The sequence below is a fragment of the Meriones unguiculatus genome, chromosome 20 (genome assembly GCF_030254825.1).
Source record: "Meriones unguiculatus strain TT.TT164.6M chromosome 20, Bangor_MerUng_6.1, whole genome shotgun sequence".
Lineage (NCBI taxonomy): Eukaryota > Metazoa > Chordata > Mammalia > Rodentia > Muridae > Meriones > Meriones unguiculatus.
In genome coordinates this window covers 20829685-20848369 of record NC_083367.1, presented here as the reverse complement: position 1 = coordinate 20848369, position 18685 = coordinate 20829685, and the positions used below count along the sequence as shown (strand labels likewise).

Genomic DNA, 18685 nt, shown 5'->3' with positions numbered 1-18685 from the left:
ATTCCCTGCTATGTAGCCAACAGAAATCTGTAGCAGACTAACTGAAAAGCAAATCTGCTTGTAACAGCTCCCAAATGGGAAACAACCATGGGAAACAACTCAATTCCCGTCCATGCGATGGAGGATGGATTCTATTATAAGTAGACAAAGGAAATCTATCCACTAACATAAAAGTAAACTATTACTATGTACCTAAATGTCAGTGGGTTTTGTAGGCGTGACATTGGATGCATGCAGTCAAATGGTAGAGACTGCATACCGGCCAGCAATATTGACCGCGGCAACTTTAAAAAGAAGTTGTTTTTTAAATTTGAAATAGTCTCCACAGCGGTCTCTCCTTACCTGCAATTTCACTTTCCCAGCTTCAGTTCTGTGAAACCGCTATACTTTGAGGATATTAAATGGGAAAACCCAAACAATTCTTAAGTTTCTAGTGTGGAAGCTTGTGTTGTCCCACCACTATACCCCACGTGAGACATGGATTATCTGTTTGTCCAACTTCTGAATACTACTTTGGAGGGAGATAAGGAGAACACATTTACACAATTTTATTATAGTGTGTACCATATGAATGTGTTAGCATGTGTATGCACTATATGTGTGTTACTATGCATACTCTGAGTGCTCTTTTATTGTTATATCTCTCACCGTGTTTAATTTAGAATTCATCTTTGTCATAGATACATGTCACAAGACAGAGTGCTGTAATTACAGGGTTCATCATTACCTGTGGTTTCAGGCATCAGCCTGTGCTCTGGATAGAGGGTGGCTAGTGTGTCTCCACGTGAGCAGTATATTTACACACGGATAATTCAGTGACTCACACATTCAATTTTTTCACATATGAGTTACAAGAGATGTTTGGAAAGATCACAGCGTCAGGATTAGGTTTTGATGTGATACTTCGTGCTAGAATAATGATGTTTGTAAGCAGTGGTAATTCAACAACGAGCCTATTCTGTATCATGCCCAGGCTGCCCCAGCCACTGTGTTGGTGAAGAAAATTCTTGGGGGATGGTTTCGTGCTAAATTTGTGTGAGTGTCCCATTTAGGGCTGAGCACTCCTCAGTATCTTCTTACCTTCTGCACTTTGACCAGTTACGGTTCTCCATGTTACTTGAAATTTGCTGCTCAGTGAGGGTCAGAGGCTTAGTGGCAGAGCTCCTTTCTGGCTGTAACCCCTGTGAGCCCATGATGCCCAGGCAGGATTTCATCAGACAGACTCACACCAAATAACAGCTACGTCAATGTGTAAAGTATGAAGTGAGATTTATTGAAGTATTATGACAATTTGTTCTTAATATGATCAAGAATGTGAAAATTGTAATGTTTCTCCAAGCAATTTATACTTGTGTAATCATGGCTGAGCTCACGCATGAAAGCAAACCACAAGCAAACAAAATCAAAGCAAAACTCTGTTGTCTGACAACATTCAAATGAGGCTTTAGGCTGAGTTTCACAACCTGAATGTTGTCACTATGATATGCTTCTGATTCCCAATGATGAGGCCGTCCTTCCCAAGTCATCACCCTTCCCAAGGTACCAAAACCAAAACAAAAAAGAACAAACCAACCAGGTACTACTCCACAAAAAGAAATAAAATTTGAATAGTTCAAAAATAGGAGTGAAAGTCAGTATTTTCTGACAGCAGGGACAATGCTTGCTTTTCACATCTCTCCCGTGTTTTCAGTGATCTACAACCATTTATCATTGTGAATATAAGCAGCCAGAAGAACTGATTATATTTTTAAAGTTATATTTTGGAGCAGCTTTTGTGAGGATTACAAATGTTCTCTCATACATATCCTCAGTAGCAGGTAGTCTAAGTTCAACGAGGTACAGAAAGATTTAGCCCAGGCAAAGCCGGCCACTTTCTGAGCCTCAGGCTACCTGATCTTTGCTCAGGAGAGGTAGTGTGATTCACAGGGTTTTGATTTTCCTTATAATTTTAAAAGCAATTTAAGCATCTACTGTGTGTCTTTAGCTTCAAGCCCTGCTTCCTATAAGGGCACCAACCGTCTCCAACCAAACTGCCATTCTGCTAATGGAGAGACCCCTTTGCCTGAATAGCCGTTTATCAGCATGGCTTACATGTTTCTTCCATCTTTGTTGTGAAAAAAAAAATATGCTTCATTTTGACTATACAGGTAAACTCTAAGGCAATAGTAAAAACAAAACCAGAAAGGGTAATCTTACTAAGATTGTGTGTTAAGGGGAAATTGTATTTTGGAGATTTCCTTCAATATTTACACTCTATTGTTGAAAATCTTATTCTAGAAATTAATTCAGAGCTATGAGAGGTTATTTTTAAAGTGTTGATTCACTAAGTAGAATACTACATAAGAAATAAAACAATAAGAATATATTCATATAAAATAGAAATGTACAGAAATATGTTCATTCACATAAAATATTAAATCAATGTATCTGTGGCAAAGCAAATGGCTCAAGAGTGTGAAAAATTATTGGTGCAAGATTTTTATATATAATGCTTTAAAATTATTGCAACATTTTGTTAAATGCCTGTTATTACTTTATTTTTATTTTGCAATTTTAGCAGAAAATATTATTGTTAGGGTTGTTATATTCAGAAATAAACTTCTATGTTTTATACAAGATCTTTATCTTACCATCTTATTTTATTGAGGCAGGATCCCACTATGTAGCCCTGGTTAGCCTATAAACTCTTTATGTAAACCAGGCTGTCCCCAAAGTCAGAGCTCTTTCTGACTCTGCCTCTCCAATGTTGAGGTTAAAGACATGTGTCATCCATCACAAGCTCTTTACTCTTTATCTCTCCTTTAAATTCTACTTTTTGAATCTATTCAGATTTACTTTACTTTATAACTGAAATAAGCAGAAATGAAAACATTGATGAAGAAACCTTCAAAAGGTGTGAGTAGACACTGATGTACGAAAATTGAAACAGAAGTGTAGAAAGCTGTTCCAAGCATGAGCCATCCCATTCTCAACGTGCTCTTGGTTTCTGCACTGAAGAGCGCCTCAGACTGGTTCACGGAATCTTCACACATCTCTTGTCACTTCTTGGGCTTCTTCTGTTTAGCATGAGCTGATACAATTCAGCCACTATGCAGTAACTGGAATGAGGTGCCAGACCTTTAATTTCAACCGTTCTCTGAGTCCCTTCGTAGGCTTTCTGCTCCTACACACAAGGGGAGAGAAATCAGATGATAATTGGTTTCCAATGACCCATTGATTTGCTTTTTCTTTGCTAAAATCATTGAGTTGTGTTGATCATGATCTTCAGAAAAAACCTCCTCTGCCAAAGCCCTGGGCCATAACTGGGTGAAGCCACTGGTTAGGCTGTCAAGCCACATGGTGTCTCTTTGAAGGCTAAGGGTGATGGAGCCATAGCCAGAGTCTCAGTTTCAAGTATTTGGGCTTTGAGTGAGGAAATGGCGCGGACTTGTAGGGGTTACTGTGGAGATGCAAATGTGACCCTTGAGACAGGATCAAGACAGAGAGGGACTCTGCAGACCTCCCCTCCTATTTCCTTTTTCTGATTCTTGCAAAGTCTGGCAGCACCTGTTTCCTGTTTCTGGCTGTCATGGAGAGCTTCTTGTTTCTTGCTGAACTACCCCTCTTAGTTACTTATTTATTTTTTAACTTTCTTCAAACTAAGTGAGTTCTGACTTAGAGAGGAAGGTGCTGGCAGTGGACTCTCCAATATAAACTATCACAGCAAGACTGTGATCACTAAATAATGTGATTCAAAAGCTACTGAAATGAACAGGGAGGGTAAAGCTAATAGAAATAAATATTAATGACAGACAAACAATGAAATATTAACTTTTTGATATACAGGTAAGTCTAAGGGAAGCAGGCTGACTATCCAAAAAGATAAATACCTACTACACAGAAATGCACACACACATAACTTCTGATGGTGATACAGACACTCACTGCTTATCAGAGAAGATGGAATAATAATTAAAAAAAAAAAAAAACAAGGAAAGATCTGGGAACTTAACAGCAAAGAGACAGATCCCTCATGTGATATGATCAAATTGTTAAGTGAACAAAAGATCCAGTTCATCTGAACTCACCTTGTCTAGCACGTTGTTAATTATGAAAACTCTGTATACTAAGTCATAGTAAATTTCCATAGATGCATTCTTTCCATTTTGGTTTATATATGGCAACTCTGGGACACGGAGAAGTACCAGCAAAGATGCATTAACTAGAGTTACGGTCACGACTGGAGGATCAAGTTTTGCTGGAGAAAGAATAGGAATTTTGATGAAGCATTCAAAAGAATATTATAAATTAACACGATGCAGCATGATAAATCACTTTATATTCAGAACTTTGGCAAAATCATTATGAAAATAGTTTTTTTTTTCTATTTCAAAAGACTGATATGATTCTATTTCACTATTGAGAGAATTCTACCAATCATTTTGGCAACATGGTGATTTCTTTATAAAATTAAGTATAAAATTTATACAGAGAGATGCCTTAGAACAGAAAATATTTTTAGTTTCTTAAAAACATAAATTTGAAAGCAGCTTTAAAACCACCGAAAGACTTGTAGCTAATAAGTTAATTCAACAGTATTATGTCATGCTTTATGGGCATCAGTGGGTGAAAAGAGAATATTTGGTTCATGCATTTTGTTGTCAATAGCCAGATTATTATTAAGAAAGAAAAAAAATAGCATTGCTATTTTAATTGATTCCACATTCACTAAAATTTTGCAGTGGCAATTTTCTTACTTGGCAATCATTATAATTTTCACTTTATAGAGTCACATTTTTTATAATTCTTTAAAGTTATTGTCCTCCCCGCTCCACCTCAGCACTGGCTGCAGGCTTCTTGTGCCCCTTTCCTCTGCTGCTGCCTGGTTCCTGGATACAGCCTATGCCATGAGTTTCCCGAGACCTGAAAACCCCCACCGGCCTCCAGTACTCAAGGATTACCTGGTGGACAAGAGCTACAATGAGGGGCATGAACCATCACAAGCAGACGTAGCATACGTGAGGCAGTCCCTGGTCCGATGCACACTGACCTGTATCATGCCCTGCGTTGGTATAATCACACCCAGTCTTATCAAAAAGAAAAAGCCAGCCCGCCGGAAGTGAAGAAATCTTTAGGCAAATCGGATGGTCCCTCCAGTGTCAAAATCACCACAGGCAGCAGAGATGCTAAAGATGACGCTGACATTGACCTGTTTGGATCGATGAGGAGGAGGAAAGCGGAGAAGCAAAGAGGCTACAAGAAGAACGCCTTGCACCATGTGAATCAAAGAAAGCGAAAAGGCCCGCAGTTGTTGCGGAGTCTTCCACCTTCTTAGATGTGAAACTTCCAATGACGAGACAGACATGACAAGATTAGAGGAGTGTGTCAGAAGTATTCAGGCAGACGGCTTGGCGGCTCAATTGGTTCCAGCGGGATACAGAATTAAAAGGCTTCAAACCCAGTGTGTAGCTGAAGACAGTAAGGCCAGAACAGTCATGCTGGAAGAGCAGGTTACTGCCTTTGAGGACTCTTGCAGTCCATGGGTGTGGCAGCTTTTAACAAACTACAAAGTCATCCTCAGGTCATATACAAACACATATCCTAGCCACATGGATACAGATTTTTGTACAGTTTTTTTTTTTCTCCTGGAATTTTGATTTGGTATCTGTGCTAAAAACTTTTACTGGTGGCCATGTATCTTGGCTTTTCATGTTTTTCTCCAGTATAACACAATGAATGTTTTGGGTTTTGTCCTACCGGTTTTCCAGTTTATAAGTTTATTCTTCAGTTGTATCTGTTCTGAGCTTAAATCTTTCTCTCTTTATATATATATGTATATATATATATATATTTATTGTATTTTGTAAGTTCACCATGTTTATCATTTTTTTTTCTTTAAACTTATAAGTGTTTGGAAGATCTAAGTTTTTAATAAACACCCTCCCACCCTGGCTACTTAATTTGGAACCAAAGTAAATTGAGTTTTCAGCCATCTTGAATTTTTATCTGATTGCTTGCTAAAGAAATCCCCCCGGATTTACCCTTCATCCACTCAAGAGCTTTGGGATTTAATCTCTCTTGTGAATTTTAGGGCCTGAATTCTGCTGACCAGAGAGGCCTGTCACGGTCACGGGCAGCTGTGGAGAACAGTCCTACCTTGTTTTGCAGGACAATGTGATACTGGTATAATTTTTCCCAGACAAGAAGTTAACATTATTATCACATTTGGCATCTCCAAACATGCTTTCCTCTGTGTGACTCTGTGTTTACAAAAATGCTATTGTGAATTTTTTCCTCCCTGGAATATTTAGATAGTGCTCATTCTTTGTGTGCTTAGAGAAGTAGCCTCGTAGTCATGGGCACCCAGAGCTTGGTTTTTTTAATGTCTCGATTCACGGTCTTGGCTTTTTATCATTTAGTGTTATTCCTGATTTTAAACACCAGCGTTTTAATTTTGATGGCAGGGCTATACACTTGGTAACTCCCATTGACATAAGCAAGCCACTCTCTCCACCTCCCCTCCATTTCTGTTGTACAGGGGCTGAATGCAAAGTCCTTTCATGATCTACATAAGGTAGTATGTAGTCCTGAAAGCGTTGTTTCCCAATGGTGTTTGTGAATTTTACAGACTGTCAGCGTCTTTCTCTTTCTTTGGCTATTTGTTACATATCTTCTAAAATTCTCCCTGCTCAGGCATCTTTTGGTGAAATATCCTTAACATCTAGCCTCACAAAATGGTACATCACTCAACACACTTTTCCTAGCCAAATTTACCAATGTCTATTGCAGTATATGTGACTAGTTCATAGATTCCTGCCTTTAACAGAAGGTGTATTTAGTTTTGAGTACTGGATCTGTACAGCCATTTCATGTGGATAGCTCCAAGCATCTTAAATTCGACATAGTAAAAACTGAACCCATTTGGCATTCTGGATTACCTAGAATGCCAAAAAACTTCTCTTTTCCTATGAAATCACATAAAAATATCTCTTGTCTATGTAGCTGTGTCAGAGATAAATGTAGAGGCCATCTTTTACATGTTCTTTTCACTCTCTGGCAGACCAACTTCTCCCTGTGTCTACCCCCCAATAGTAATTTTCTAGAGGCCTTTTCATGATCCTACTTGAAGCCACAGCCTGTTTCCTATATCCTGTAGCCTACCACCTCTGTTTCCCACATCCTGTATGTCCTCTTTTTTTTTTCTTTTTTTTTCTTTCTTTCTTTCTTTATTTTTTTTCAATGCAGTTTATTCAGGAACCTTGAACAATCATCTGACCCTGGGGAAAGCCAGCTCACAGCTTAAATAGCCTCTGGGTAGCCAACCCAGGCGTGCCACGTGGGCAATGCAGATAGGTCCACATACATGGAATGTCCTCTTTATGATCTATTTCCACCTACATAGGCAACTTGATCTTTACAAAACATAAAGCTGCTAATGTGGTCTCCCGCAAAGTTTGATAATGTGATCAAAATTAGAATTTGTGAAGCTTGGGATAGTGCTTGGTGCTTAGTCTATATCCCTACCTTAGAAACAGACTGATTTCACAGTCTGGTTCTTGAATCCAGGCTGTGGCCTTGACTGGTCAGTCTTTGTTCAGTGTTCAATAAATTCCCATCAGTTTCTGTCTGGTGTTCGAGTGGTCAGTGTGAAGCTATTTTTAAATCCATAACATTCTCTATGTTTCTCTCTCTCTCTTTCTTTTTCTCTTCCTCCCTCCCTTCCTCCTCCTCTTGAAGAAGGAAGCTTCTCCTTCTTCTCCTTGTCCTGCTTCTCCCATGGCCAGGTCCAGTTTGCTGATCATGTTTGGTCTACTACTTTCTCCTCACCTGCTCTGGATTCTTCCACATGCCTCTGGCCAGTCTCTTTCTCATATATATGATGAAGGCTTTCCCCTTAATCATGCCATGGAGTGGTCATGCCATCAGTTTATAAATAAGAAGCAAGTTGATTTTTTTCATATGCCTTAGCCTATACTCAAAGTTCATATATATTTTTAATCCAAAAAATTCTGGTACATTGAAATATTACTGATGACACTTTCATCATAATGATTTTCCTTATGAAGACTTTGTTTCAAGACAGACAGCAGGAGTCAAGAGCTCAGTGAACTATGACAGGGTGCTTCTCAGAGCAAGTATTGGAAGTGCCAATGCATACAGGTGGCTCATTAGCTTTCACAGCAGGCTCTAGGAACAGACTGTCCTCAGACCCTAGAGACATGCTTTTCAAAACAGGATGTTTGCATAACCTCAGGAGTTGGAGGAGAGAGAGAGTCAACTTGGAAGTGAGGAGTCAGAGGAGAGGGTGCGGCTCCTTCCAAGGGTTCCAAGCAGTAGTCCAGCTAGACTTTCTTCACTGAGTTTGTCTCCTCCTACCCGTGAAGCTCTGCCTTCAGAGAGCTTTGAAAAAGCACTCCCTACGGCTGTGTGTATAAGCGTGTGCGCGCACGTGTGTGTGTGTGTGTGTGTGTGTGTGTATGAAGAGACAGTATAGAAACAACCTAAATCCTTGTTAATGCAACACCGCCCCCTTTTCTCTGTGACAGTGACTGGCTGTTCTTCTTACCTGATGAGTCTAATGGATCAGACTTTGTTGAATATTTGAACTTAATCCCATTTCTAGGCTTAACTATAAGGAACAACCCATGAGTACCCTGCGTGGAACGAAACAGCTTACCCATGAAGCCTCCTTTACATCAGTTACAGAATTGCCTATGGAGTGTGTTGCAAGTTGTGCCCAGGGGAAAAAATGCTAGAGAACACAGATGTTTTTTTTTTTAATTCTTCTGCTCATCTCCTAATCTAAAAAAGCTCAAAATAAATAAATGAATAAAAATAACCTTTCTCTTGAGTTCCAGTGCATGTAGCATTTTTAAACACAAGTCACTAACTTTAAAGCTAACTGAACATTGCATCACTTAGAAGAGATAGAAAGATGAGCTCCCAAAGTCTTCAGACTAGGGGAGCCAAACCTTTACAGATGTTAACTAGAAGAAAGTTTAGGTTTGAGGACATGTTCTCACAAATACTGGTAGCAAGATTTAGTAAATGTCTGCTGGACACAAAGCATTAGTACTTAGAACTAGGAATATTTTTACATACTTTTGGTAAAGAAAGTACTGTTTACATTGACTGGAAATAAAAGGACGATTTGTGAAGTGATAAAGATTTGAGATAATGAAAGAAATAGTTGTTCTTTGTGAGTTTATTGGTGTTAATAGTTTCAAAAGTTTGTGTGTCAGCTGGGCAATGGGACTTTGGCCTGAACCTCTGCCCCCATGTTTTCCAAGGTTGTCAAATAAGCCTAATAAAAGAGTCCCTAGCACAGACCTGGGGATTCCAACACATAAGAGGATAGCTTGGGGCTCAGCATAGCATGGCCTGGCCAACTACCCAGAGGTTGTTCAAAGGCAAGTAACTCACTGGAACTCACTTTCCCATGATGGGATGAAGCGGGGTGTCCTGCTCCAGGCGGAGTGGCTCCCAGCCCAGGCTGTCATCACCCTCCCGTAGTATGGCTCATACAGGCCTGAGGTTTCATTGGTCAGGTCACAGAAGAGTTTTGTGGTCCCCCAGCAGTCCTTCTTATCTTTCCACTGTCTCTGTCCATACCTGAGGATGGGAAAACACAAGGATGTGGGTTTCTTTTCCAGTTCTTCCACTGTGCTCATTTTTAGTACAGATTGAAACTTCATGTTATCTTAAAGAACATACAAATGTTTCTTCATGTTCGCCAAGATGTCAGCTTGCTGAAAGATAAATCTAACTTTGGAGACTTCTGCCTCACTAACAAAAGGGTTTATTTTCTTTAATGTGCAACAGTGTATGTCTTCTGATGTGTGTGGACCAGCTTTCATTGTTAGTATTCTCCCTCTACATCCTTACCACGTCTGAAGCCTCAACAATGTCATTTTTCCCCCTTCCACTTCTCATCAGCTCGTTGTTGAGTTAGTTATAAGGTCAGTTCTGAGAAGTTACTATCACATGCCATCTCAAGTGATGACAATTATTGACAATTGAGTAGAAGTTGTACTGAGGACTTCTTTGTGAGTTCTGGTACTAAGGACTGGGAGAGAGAACACAGCAAAAAATGGGATGAAGCCAAAGGCCAACCTGAGCCCAGGGGATGGTATGAGAGCCAAAGGGAAGAGTAATACCCACCCTTCCTACTACTCCCAAATCAGAGTGATTGCTGTAAGACCATGGACAATGGCATGCAGAGCACTGAGGAGAAAGGCTCCCTGGTTGAAGGACTTACCTTGTAGCCATAGAATAAGCCCTATTGCTGGCCCCTGTATTTCATAGTCTACATAATAACAGCAGCTTCATGGTGGCAGGATTAAAACAGAAGCCACAAGAGCCAGGCATGATGGTGCATGCCTGTAACCCCAGCACTCAGGGAGGCAATGGCAGGTGGATTTCTATGAGTTCCAGGCCAGCCTGGTCTACAAAGTGAGTCCAGGACAGCCAGGATTACGCAGGAAAATCCTCTCTCAGAAAACCAAAACCAAACCAACCCAAAACAACAACAACAACAAACAGAAACAGAAGCCACACACAAATGCAGCACAGTTTGGTGAGTCCGGGTCATCGATGATGGGTGACATATTGTCCTTGCTGGGGGAACACATCTGTTCTGATTGATTTTGTTCTTTTACGTTTACTATAAAATATTGTATATATGTATTCAAACTGGTAGAGATGTTGAGTAACTATAAGCCATACAAATTGGGTACAAACAAGTGAAAGTTCTCGGAAGTATACACATGCCTCCTGCTGTTGAAAATACTGTAGGGGTAGGGATCATTCTAGATACTCTGAGGTCTGAATTTTAAATAAAATTGGAAACACTCTGAAAAAATTTCAGATTAAAGTTCTGTGGGGTCTTCAAGGTCTTCAAGTTTAATCTTAGCTTCACAGTAGAACAATTTCAAATTCACTTATTACTTTGGCCACAGATGGGCTTGCTTTAGACCCATTTCTATTGCCTGCAGGGAACATGAATAGTTCTCTATTTCCTATATGCCAAAAGCTTCTCCAGCTAGGTAAAAACCTAGTTTCCAAACAGGAAAAAACAAAACAAAACAAAACAAAAAACTTTTACTGAAATTATTAATACATTTTACAGAGAGAACTAAAGAAAAGTAAACTTCTTAGATATTGTTTTTGAAATTAATCATAGAAAAATCTGAGCAAAGACCCCCCCTGCCCCCTTCACCACACACACCACAACTGGAGGTATATGGATGGATTCATGTAGTAAGGGGTGTGTTTCTGGATCATATTTACACGAGATTCCATGGATTTCTAGAACAGACCTATGAAAGCCAAGCTGTAATTGCTCTTGTCTTGTATTTAGTGTTCAGTGATTATTTATGAAGTCCTCAAACTATTTAGTGGAAGAAGAGCCTCAAAAACCTTATGGAATATGTTAAGTAGGAAACCTGCCGGTTTCCAGTCAGGACTGACTGTTTCTCACCCTTGACAGAGGAAAGGAGTTCATTGCGCCCGTGGTGACACTGATCCAGCAAAAGGAGCTGTCATGCCACAGCATGGCCCAGTGCGTGCGCATGCTTATAGAAAGCCCTTCACGCAAAGAATTCTCTAGATAGTAAACCTACCCTAACCAATTAAAAACACATTTACAAACGTTCGTCTTAGCCTCAAGTCCAACCACCAGTATCCTGGCCTCCTCTGAGTGCTTGCTCTGGGCTAAGAAGGTGGTTGCCAACACTCATTTGATAAACTGAGATGCTGTCCTGTGAGGGGAATGCACGAAGCTGAGGGTCTCCTTCCTGGGCTCCCTGAAGCTGAAGTATCCGTCTTGAAGACTGCTCACATCATCATACCTTTGTGTCACAGGACAGCCTTCTGTCCCCACCTCTGCTTCTTCTCAACCCTCCAAAAACTCTTCAAAAAACCAAAGAACGCAAAATCTCAAGGCGTTCGCCTTCCCGTACCCCATCGCGCCCCAGAACACATTCCCCCGTGGTTTCTCTGCTGACTGAATCTACTTACATTTTGTACTGCACAAAGTAGACGCTGCCGTTGCTGCTGAGGGCGCTTCCTGGCTGCCAGCGCAAAACGTTGTGGAAGTTTCTGGACTGAAATTGGACCTTCTGAGGCTTCAGAGGGACATGGGCTGGCTGAGTTCCTGAAGTGGCAAGGACAGTATTGACCATTTCTGTGAGCACTGCTGTTGTGAACAGAAGTGTTTCATGAGATCTCTGCATCAGGAATCCCTTGGGGTGGGGGGTGGGGGTCACTCTAAGCAAAGGGAGTGGTCGTAGAGTTAGAAATCAACATTTTTTTCACTCTACAGTATGATGATTTTGAGGCATGGTGAAAGCCTCCTCCCCTCTCTCATCAGTGCCAGTGAATGAACTCAGGGCAAGTTCTCTGCTACTGAGCTATACTCTTTTTCTAAGGTAAAATTGTAGGATGATGTACTTCAGACTAGAAAAGAAAAGGTAATGATACCACCCTCCTCCAGCACTCCCCAACGAGTAGAGGAACTGAAATTCATGGAAAGAATACAGTCCTTAGTTTGTTCCCAAATAGCAATGGGATCTAATGACTGCAATGAGGGACCCATACCTGTTTCCTTGAAGTGCTCACAGAGTTATTTGGAAGTACTGATTTACAGCCCTGGGGGACTTACCTGAGACCTGCTGTGGGCTCTGGTGCTGTCTGAAGTCATAGGTAGGAGAGGAAAAGACTTTGTTGGGCAGGATTATTTGTGTTTTCTTCAAATCATATGACATAGTTAACCAGCATTTGATCTTATGGGGGCAAGAGACTCCTAAAAACATTTTATTTCAGGGTCCAAAGTTTCCAACAAGGAAGAAAAGAATAGTTTCCTTGGTTATTTTTTTTCCCTTAGTTATTTTTATTGACTTTTTAAAAACATGTTTTGAAGGCCTCCTGCAATGCATGAATGGCGGTATGGACTTGAAGAGTCCATTTCCATATTCCCAAATCATTACTTGCTTAATCCTATTTAGCACATAAAAATGTTCAGGGGCAGACAGGCATGACTTCTTGTAGAGCCAATCCGAGTTGACTTGCTGACCTGACGATGGCTGGCTCCTTGCCCCCTGTCTCTGGACTCTCTCCTTTGATTTTTCTACCAGCTTCTCACTGCTGCCGCTCTCCCCGGAAACAACTCACTTGTTAGTTGTTGCACACCAAGCACTTAGGACTTTCCCCATCATCTACTCATTGAATTTGCCCAGCTCTTCCATGATAAAGGTACCGCCACAGTCTTCTTCTTACGGTCTAGAGACCAAGTCTTAGATAGGTGAAGGAACCTGTCCAGGAGCAAGTGTTTAAGCTAATGCGACAGCCTTCTTCTTACTACTGAAACCTAAAAGTAAAGACCTAGATGAGACCAGCCTATGGGGGAAGCAGAATGATACAGTAGTAATAAGCTTTTGCCTCTCTCATTTTCTTCCTTCTTGACATGTATTGAACAGGATCAGAAATATTAATCAGAAGCTGTGCTCAATCTTTTCAGTTTATCCCCAGACAACTACATAAAAGAAATATTTTTTATCAAGGCGTCTCCAGGTATGGAAACGGGCTCAACAAAGTTAGACAAGGTCATGCCCAAGGTTACAGGTGTGGTCAGGTGCGGAAGCAGGGTCATTTTGCTAGCTCACAAATTCCTGCTAAAAAGTCCTTGCCACTAAGAACAAAAGGCATAGCCCACTGTAGTTCACATATTTCTGTCAGGTGAAGGCTGAGGTTGATATATGCTGACCCCCAGAACAATCCCACAGTTGTGGGCACTGTTTAAGCTACTTAGTGGGAGATCCCCATCTACTGACTTGGGACTCCAGGGCCCTTTCTTAGAGGTGCATCCTGTTACAATGTTCTTGAAGAATTCTCTGTACACACCATTTGTTTGTGGCCTCTGTTCTGTGTGGAAGAACTCAGCATTCAGCGTATACCCTAAACTCTAAATCTCTACAGTGAACTACAGTCTTCAGTCCACAGGTAAATTGGGCGTTACATAAAATGCCTGGCTTTCTATATTACAAATGGCAGGTGGAACCCAGCTTTAACTACGTGGTCTAGGGTCTGTGTCTTGTTCTTATAATCACTTGATATCAAAAGAAAGGGAGAGAGGGAGAGAGAGAGAGAGAGAGAGAGAGAGAGAGAGAGAGAGAGAGAGAGAATATTTTTTCTAGCATGAAAGTGGCCCCTTTGTCGTAAACACTCATCACTCATCTCATGCAGGTACCCATGTAGCTGTTCACTCGATGCAGAGATCTTGTGTCTTCTGGGACCATTTAGTGACCTTACAAAGTCCAGAAAAATTATCCAAGCCATTTCTAACCCTGTCTTGATCAAATTCAAAACTGGCCAGTTAAAAGGAGCTTTGCACTTACCTGTTGCACTGGTCAGGAAGAACATGATGAGGAAGCCTAGAAAGCAATGCTTAGGCACCATGGTTGCAAGTGTGTCTGTCTGACAACCAGTGTTCCTCTCAGTGAGGAGGCCGTGGAGAAGAGGAACTATAGAAATCCACACGTGGGTTGTCACTTCCGTGCCTCAAGCACAGACACATTATCTTACCATTAAAGAATAGGAATGTCTTAACATACATACATACATGAAAGATAGGGGGGGAAGAGAGAAAAAGTGTGTGTGTGTATGAGAGAGAGAGAGAAGAGAGAGAGAGAGAGAGAGAGAGAGAGAGAGAGAGAGAGAGAGAGCAAGCTGTGTGTGTTTATCTGGCACTTTGATCTGGCAGTTTGATAGCAAATCCTGGGGGCAGGGTAGAGACAGGAATTATGCAAGGTGAATAAACGAATCTTAAGGGAATTTGGCTCTAAGAGGCAGGATGGCTTATGGGGACCAGGAGGACTTTCAGAGCAATGTGCTTGGCAAGCCCCTGGCAGCTGTTCAAAGACTCATAGTCACCTCTTTTTGGCTATCTTCCCTATTAGTCTTTCTGGTATGTATGCCTCAGGCCCCTTGGTGCTCCTGACTCCCCTCAGAGCTTCCTGCTATACTGCAGGCTTTTCTTCCTCCTCTCACATTTATTGAGCCCCTCTCAATAAATGTCTCTTCTTTCCCATTTCCACCTCCATTTTCAAGCAATTAATCTCAAGGAAGTTCTTCAAAGTTGCCAAAGCAAATGGTGCCTGAAGAAGGTTACTGTGGAAGACCATCAGTTTGAGCTACATCAAATCTGTTTCATAGCTTCTGTGAAGTCAGATTGGATCAGCTCACCCGCTCTTTGTCAAAGATGCATTACTAATATTCTTTTCTGTGGTTTTACACATATAAGCACAACAAAATCATAGTTTTTTGTTTGTTTTGCTTTTCTCTGCTTTGAAGAAGCTCTTGAGGTCAAAAGATGCGATGCATTCTGGCTTCTTTTTTTATTATATACAGGTGGAGTCATTTAAATTCTTGGTAGAAGAGCTCCATTGCTAATGGCTGCTGAGTAGTATTTGTTCATTCAGGTATGCATTCATCCATTTGTTCATTCATACTTGGCAAAAATGTGCTGCCCTACCACAGAGCAGGTGTTGTTCCGAGCAGTGAAAAAGAGAGAGATGGCCCTGAAGGTCCAGATGCAGAATTCTAGAGGGGTCAGGATAGAGACAGCACTGAACTAAGGTCACATTGAGACTTTCTACCCATGTCTCTATGTCTCTTTCTCTCTATGTTAAATGAGAAAGAAGAGGTTTCATAAGGCAGCTGGAAGGTGTCTTCACCAAAAGAGGTCAGCTAGGATGAAAGCTGTAGGAAGCTGAGGGAGGACACAATAAAAGGACAGGACAGTGTGTGCTGATGATACACAGGAGGGGTATTAAAGGAATCAGGACTGTATAGAAAGATGTGTGATGATATCTCCAGGTTTGTCAGCTCCCCCATGCCTGTCAGACTTCTGAAACAAGTCCCTATCCTTCTCCAAGTGAAGCTGCTGCTCTATATAAGCTTACCTTTGAAGAAGAGCCATATAGCATGCGTTATGTTTCCTTTTCATGACTCTGGTGCACCTTGTCTTCCAATCTTTCTAGCATCATCCTTCAGGTATGTACTAATGTTGACCACTAGATTTTAAACTTTGGACTAGCCCTGCTGGTCCAAAAATAGTAGGTGATCATCTGAATTTGAACACATATAATATTCAGTATTATCATCATCAATGGATCTGTTTTTGAAGCAACTAAATCATTCCAAGTTCTAGTTCAAGGAGAAAGGGAAAATATTTGAGTTCAGGGTTTTGCATGTTGAGCAGCAAAGAATAAGATTGGGATTTCCATGGAGTTACTGACTTTGTAGAACAAATAAGAGGAAGTTAGGAGGAAAGGAAAGAGTTGAGACTCCTTGAGAGCTAAATTCTGGCCAGGACTATAGTTCAGTGGTAGAGTGTTTTCCTAGCACTTTCTTGGTTCTGGTTCCTATCCTTAACATCCAAAATTCAGAACAAAATGTCTCTAAGAACTAAATTCTCTCAAAAACCTGAGGTTTTTTTTTTTTTTTTTTTTTTTTTTTTTTTACCTGGGAAACACAATTGCTGTTGTTTTAGGACCCAGATTTCAGTCTCTTGGTCACTGTGCTGGCACAGTGTTCATTCAGAAAGGCAAACAGGATGGCCATTGGAAGAGGGAGAAAACAGTACAGGAGCCTACCACGAAGGGCCTCTGAAAGACACTACCCAGCAGGGTATCAAAACATATGCTGAGACTCATAGCCAAACTTTGGGCAGAGTACAGGGAATCTTATGAAAGAAGGCAGAGATAGAAAGACTTGGAGGGAACAGGAGCTCCACAAGGTGAGCAACAGAACCAAAATATCTGGTCCCAGGGGTCTTTTCTGAGACTGGTACTCCAAACAAGGACCATGCATGGAGATAATATAGAACCCCTGCACAGATGTAGCCCATGGCAGCTCAGTGGCCAAGAGGGTTCCCCAGTAATAGGAACAGGGACTGTCTCTGATATGAACTCATGGCTGGCTCCTTGATCATCTCCCTCTGATGGGGGAACAGCCTTACCAGTCCACAGAGGAAGACAATGAAATCAGTCCTGATGAGAGCTGATAGACTAGGGTCAGAGAGAAGGGGAGAAGGATGGGAGAGCTGATAGACTAGGGTCAGAGAGAAGGGGAGAAGGACCTCCCCTATCATTGGACTGGGGGAGGGGCATAGGAGAAGAAGAAGGAGGGAGGGTGGGATTGGAAGGGGTTGGGGAGGGGCCTACAGCTGGGATACAAAGTAAATGGACTGTAATTAATAAAAATAAAATAAAAAATTTTAAAAATCTGAGGTTTTATTATGTCACATTTCAGAAAACAAACAAGTCCTGTCACCATTCAATGAACTCTCAGTAAGCAATATCACAGCCTGTTTAAAGCCAACATCTCTAACAACTCATTAGGTAGACAGAAAGACAAGTTAAATTCTATTTTTCCATTAACTTGGCAGCTAAAGACTATGTACAGGATTGTTGCAAATGATATTTGAAGTTATCATGTGTAGAAAAAAAACCATTAATCTGTTAGTGGGGCCTTGTTTTCCTTGCTTCAGGCAGCAAATGCTAGCTTTAGACACATTCTGTCCTCTCCTCCTCACCCTCTACCCCTCAGGAGGGAGGCTATGACAATAGTTTGTCTCCATTGTACTGTGTCTGGAGAACTTGCCCAAGCTGCTGACTTGAACAGACTTGAGCCTCTTCTTTCTCCTGTGGTTTACAGAAGATTAACAATTCTTATTTTTTTATGTAACAGGGGTTTTATTATTATTTTTGTTCATTTTAGAGGTACATTTTGAAGCATTACAGATTAAAATGGCATGATATCTGAGATTGTTTTTTCAAAATAGCAAGGGTCATGGAAAGGCAACAATAACATGCAATAACCATAAGACACTGTGTTGTGTTTTGCATGCGTTATTTTATTTGAAGCTCTCTCTTAGCTCAGGAGGTTGGTATTGTCATCTTGATAGTTCAGTTGAAGAACCTTAGGCATGGCAAGGCTCTGTAGCAAACAGTCACAGAATGGGGGTTGAAATCAGGTGTGGATGACCTCACAGTAGGAAGGTGATTAGAACACTGCTGTTGTGCAATTCTTTTTTTTGGAGCATTTATCCCACAAGTGGAATGAGTGATGTCAAAGAATATTTTACCATTCATCTTTACCATGCAAACAAGTGCCTGTTTGGTGTAAGCACTCTTCTAGGCATGAGGAGGCAAGACTGACCTATACAGGAGTGCCAGCAATGATAGAGCCAACACAATTTTCTGTAGCAAGGTCCTGGAAGCAGATGGCCTTATTCTCCTTCAGAGTGTTTAAAAACTGAAGCTCAGGGTGACTTGGGTGGTGTCAGATAGGGTTGACTTCTTGCTTCTGCTCCAGACCCTTCCCTTCATTCTGTTATTAAACACCGGACCGGTACAGAACCATATATATGCCTATAGAGACAAAGTGGAACACTCATTGCCCTTTCTTATTCTCTAGACCCTCATAAATTCCCCAGAGAATGCCTCTGACCTTCAAGCTGCTCTGAATTCTGAAATAGTTGGTTTGTAATTCAAATTGTTTTCAGAGTAGAATTCAGGAAAGAAGAAACTTTGTTACTTAAAAACAGGCAATGAGTACAACATCCAGCCTAAGTTTAATTTTGGCCATTTGGACCTTGAAAAACAGAAAATTACAGATTGGACATTCCTGCTGTGAAGGCACAAAG

At 41.0% G+C, this 18685-nt stretch overlaps 1 protein-coding gene and 1 pseudogene across 3 annotated transcripts; one reads left to right on the top strand and one right to left on the bottom strand.

Annotated features, from left to right (window-relative positions):
* Positions 1 to 1252: 1252 nt before the first annotated feature.
* On the bottom strand, positions 1253 to 14458 carry Il22ra2 (interleukin 22 receptor subunit alpha 2). Of its 3 annotated transcripts, none has more exons than XM_060373223.1 (5): positions 14373 to 14458; positions 11998 to 12172; positions 9413 to 9591; positions 4068 to 4237; positions 1253 to 3163 (listed from the first exon to the last, which is right to left on the bottom strand). In XM_060373223.1, exons 1-5 carry the CDS (start codon positions 14431 to 14433, stop codon positions 3014 to 3016), a joined length of 735 nt encoding a protein of 244 aa, XP_060229206.1. In that variant the 5' UTR covers positions 14434 to 14458; the 3' UTR covers positions 1253 to 3013. The 3 variants fall into 3 exon arrangements, with proteins under 3 accessions (XP_060229206.1, XP_060229205.1, XP_021507820.1); XM_060373222.1 differs by having other exon boundaries at positions 11998 to 12175; positions 14373 to 14456; XM_021652145.2 differs by having other exon boundaries at positions 11998 to 12133; positions 14373 to 14456.
* Positions 4887 to 5584, top strand: LOC110557640 (elongation factor 1-beta-like; annotated as a pseudogene).
* Positions 14459 to 18685: the final 4227 nt, after the last annotated feature.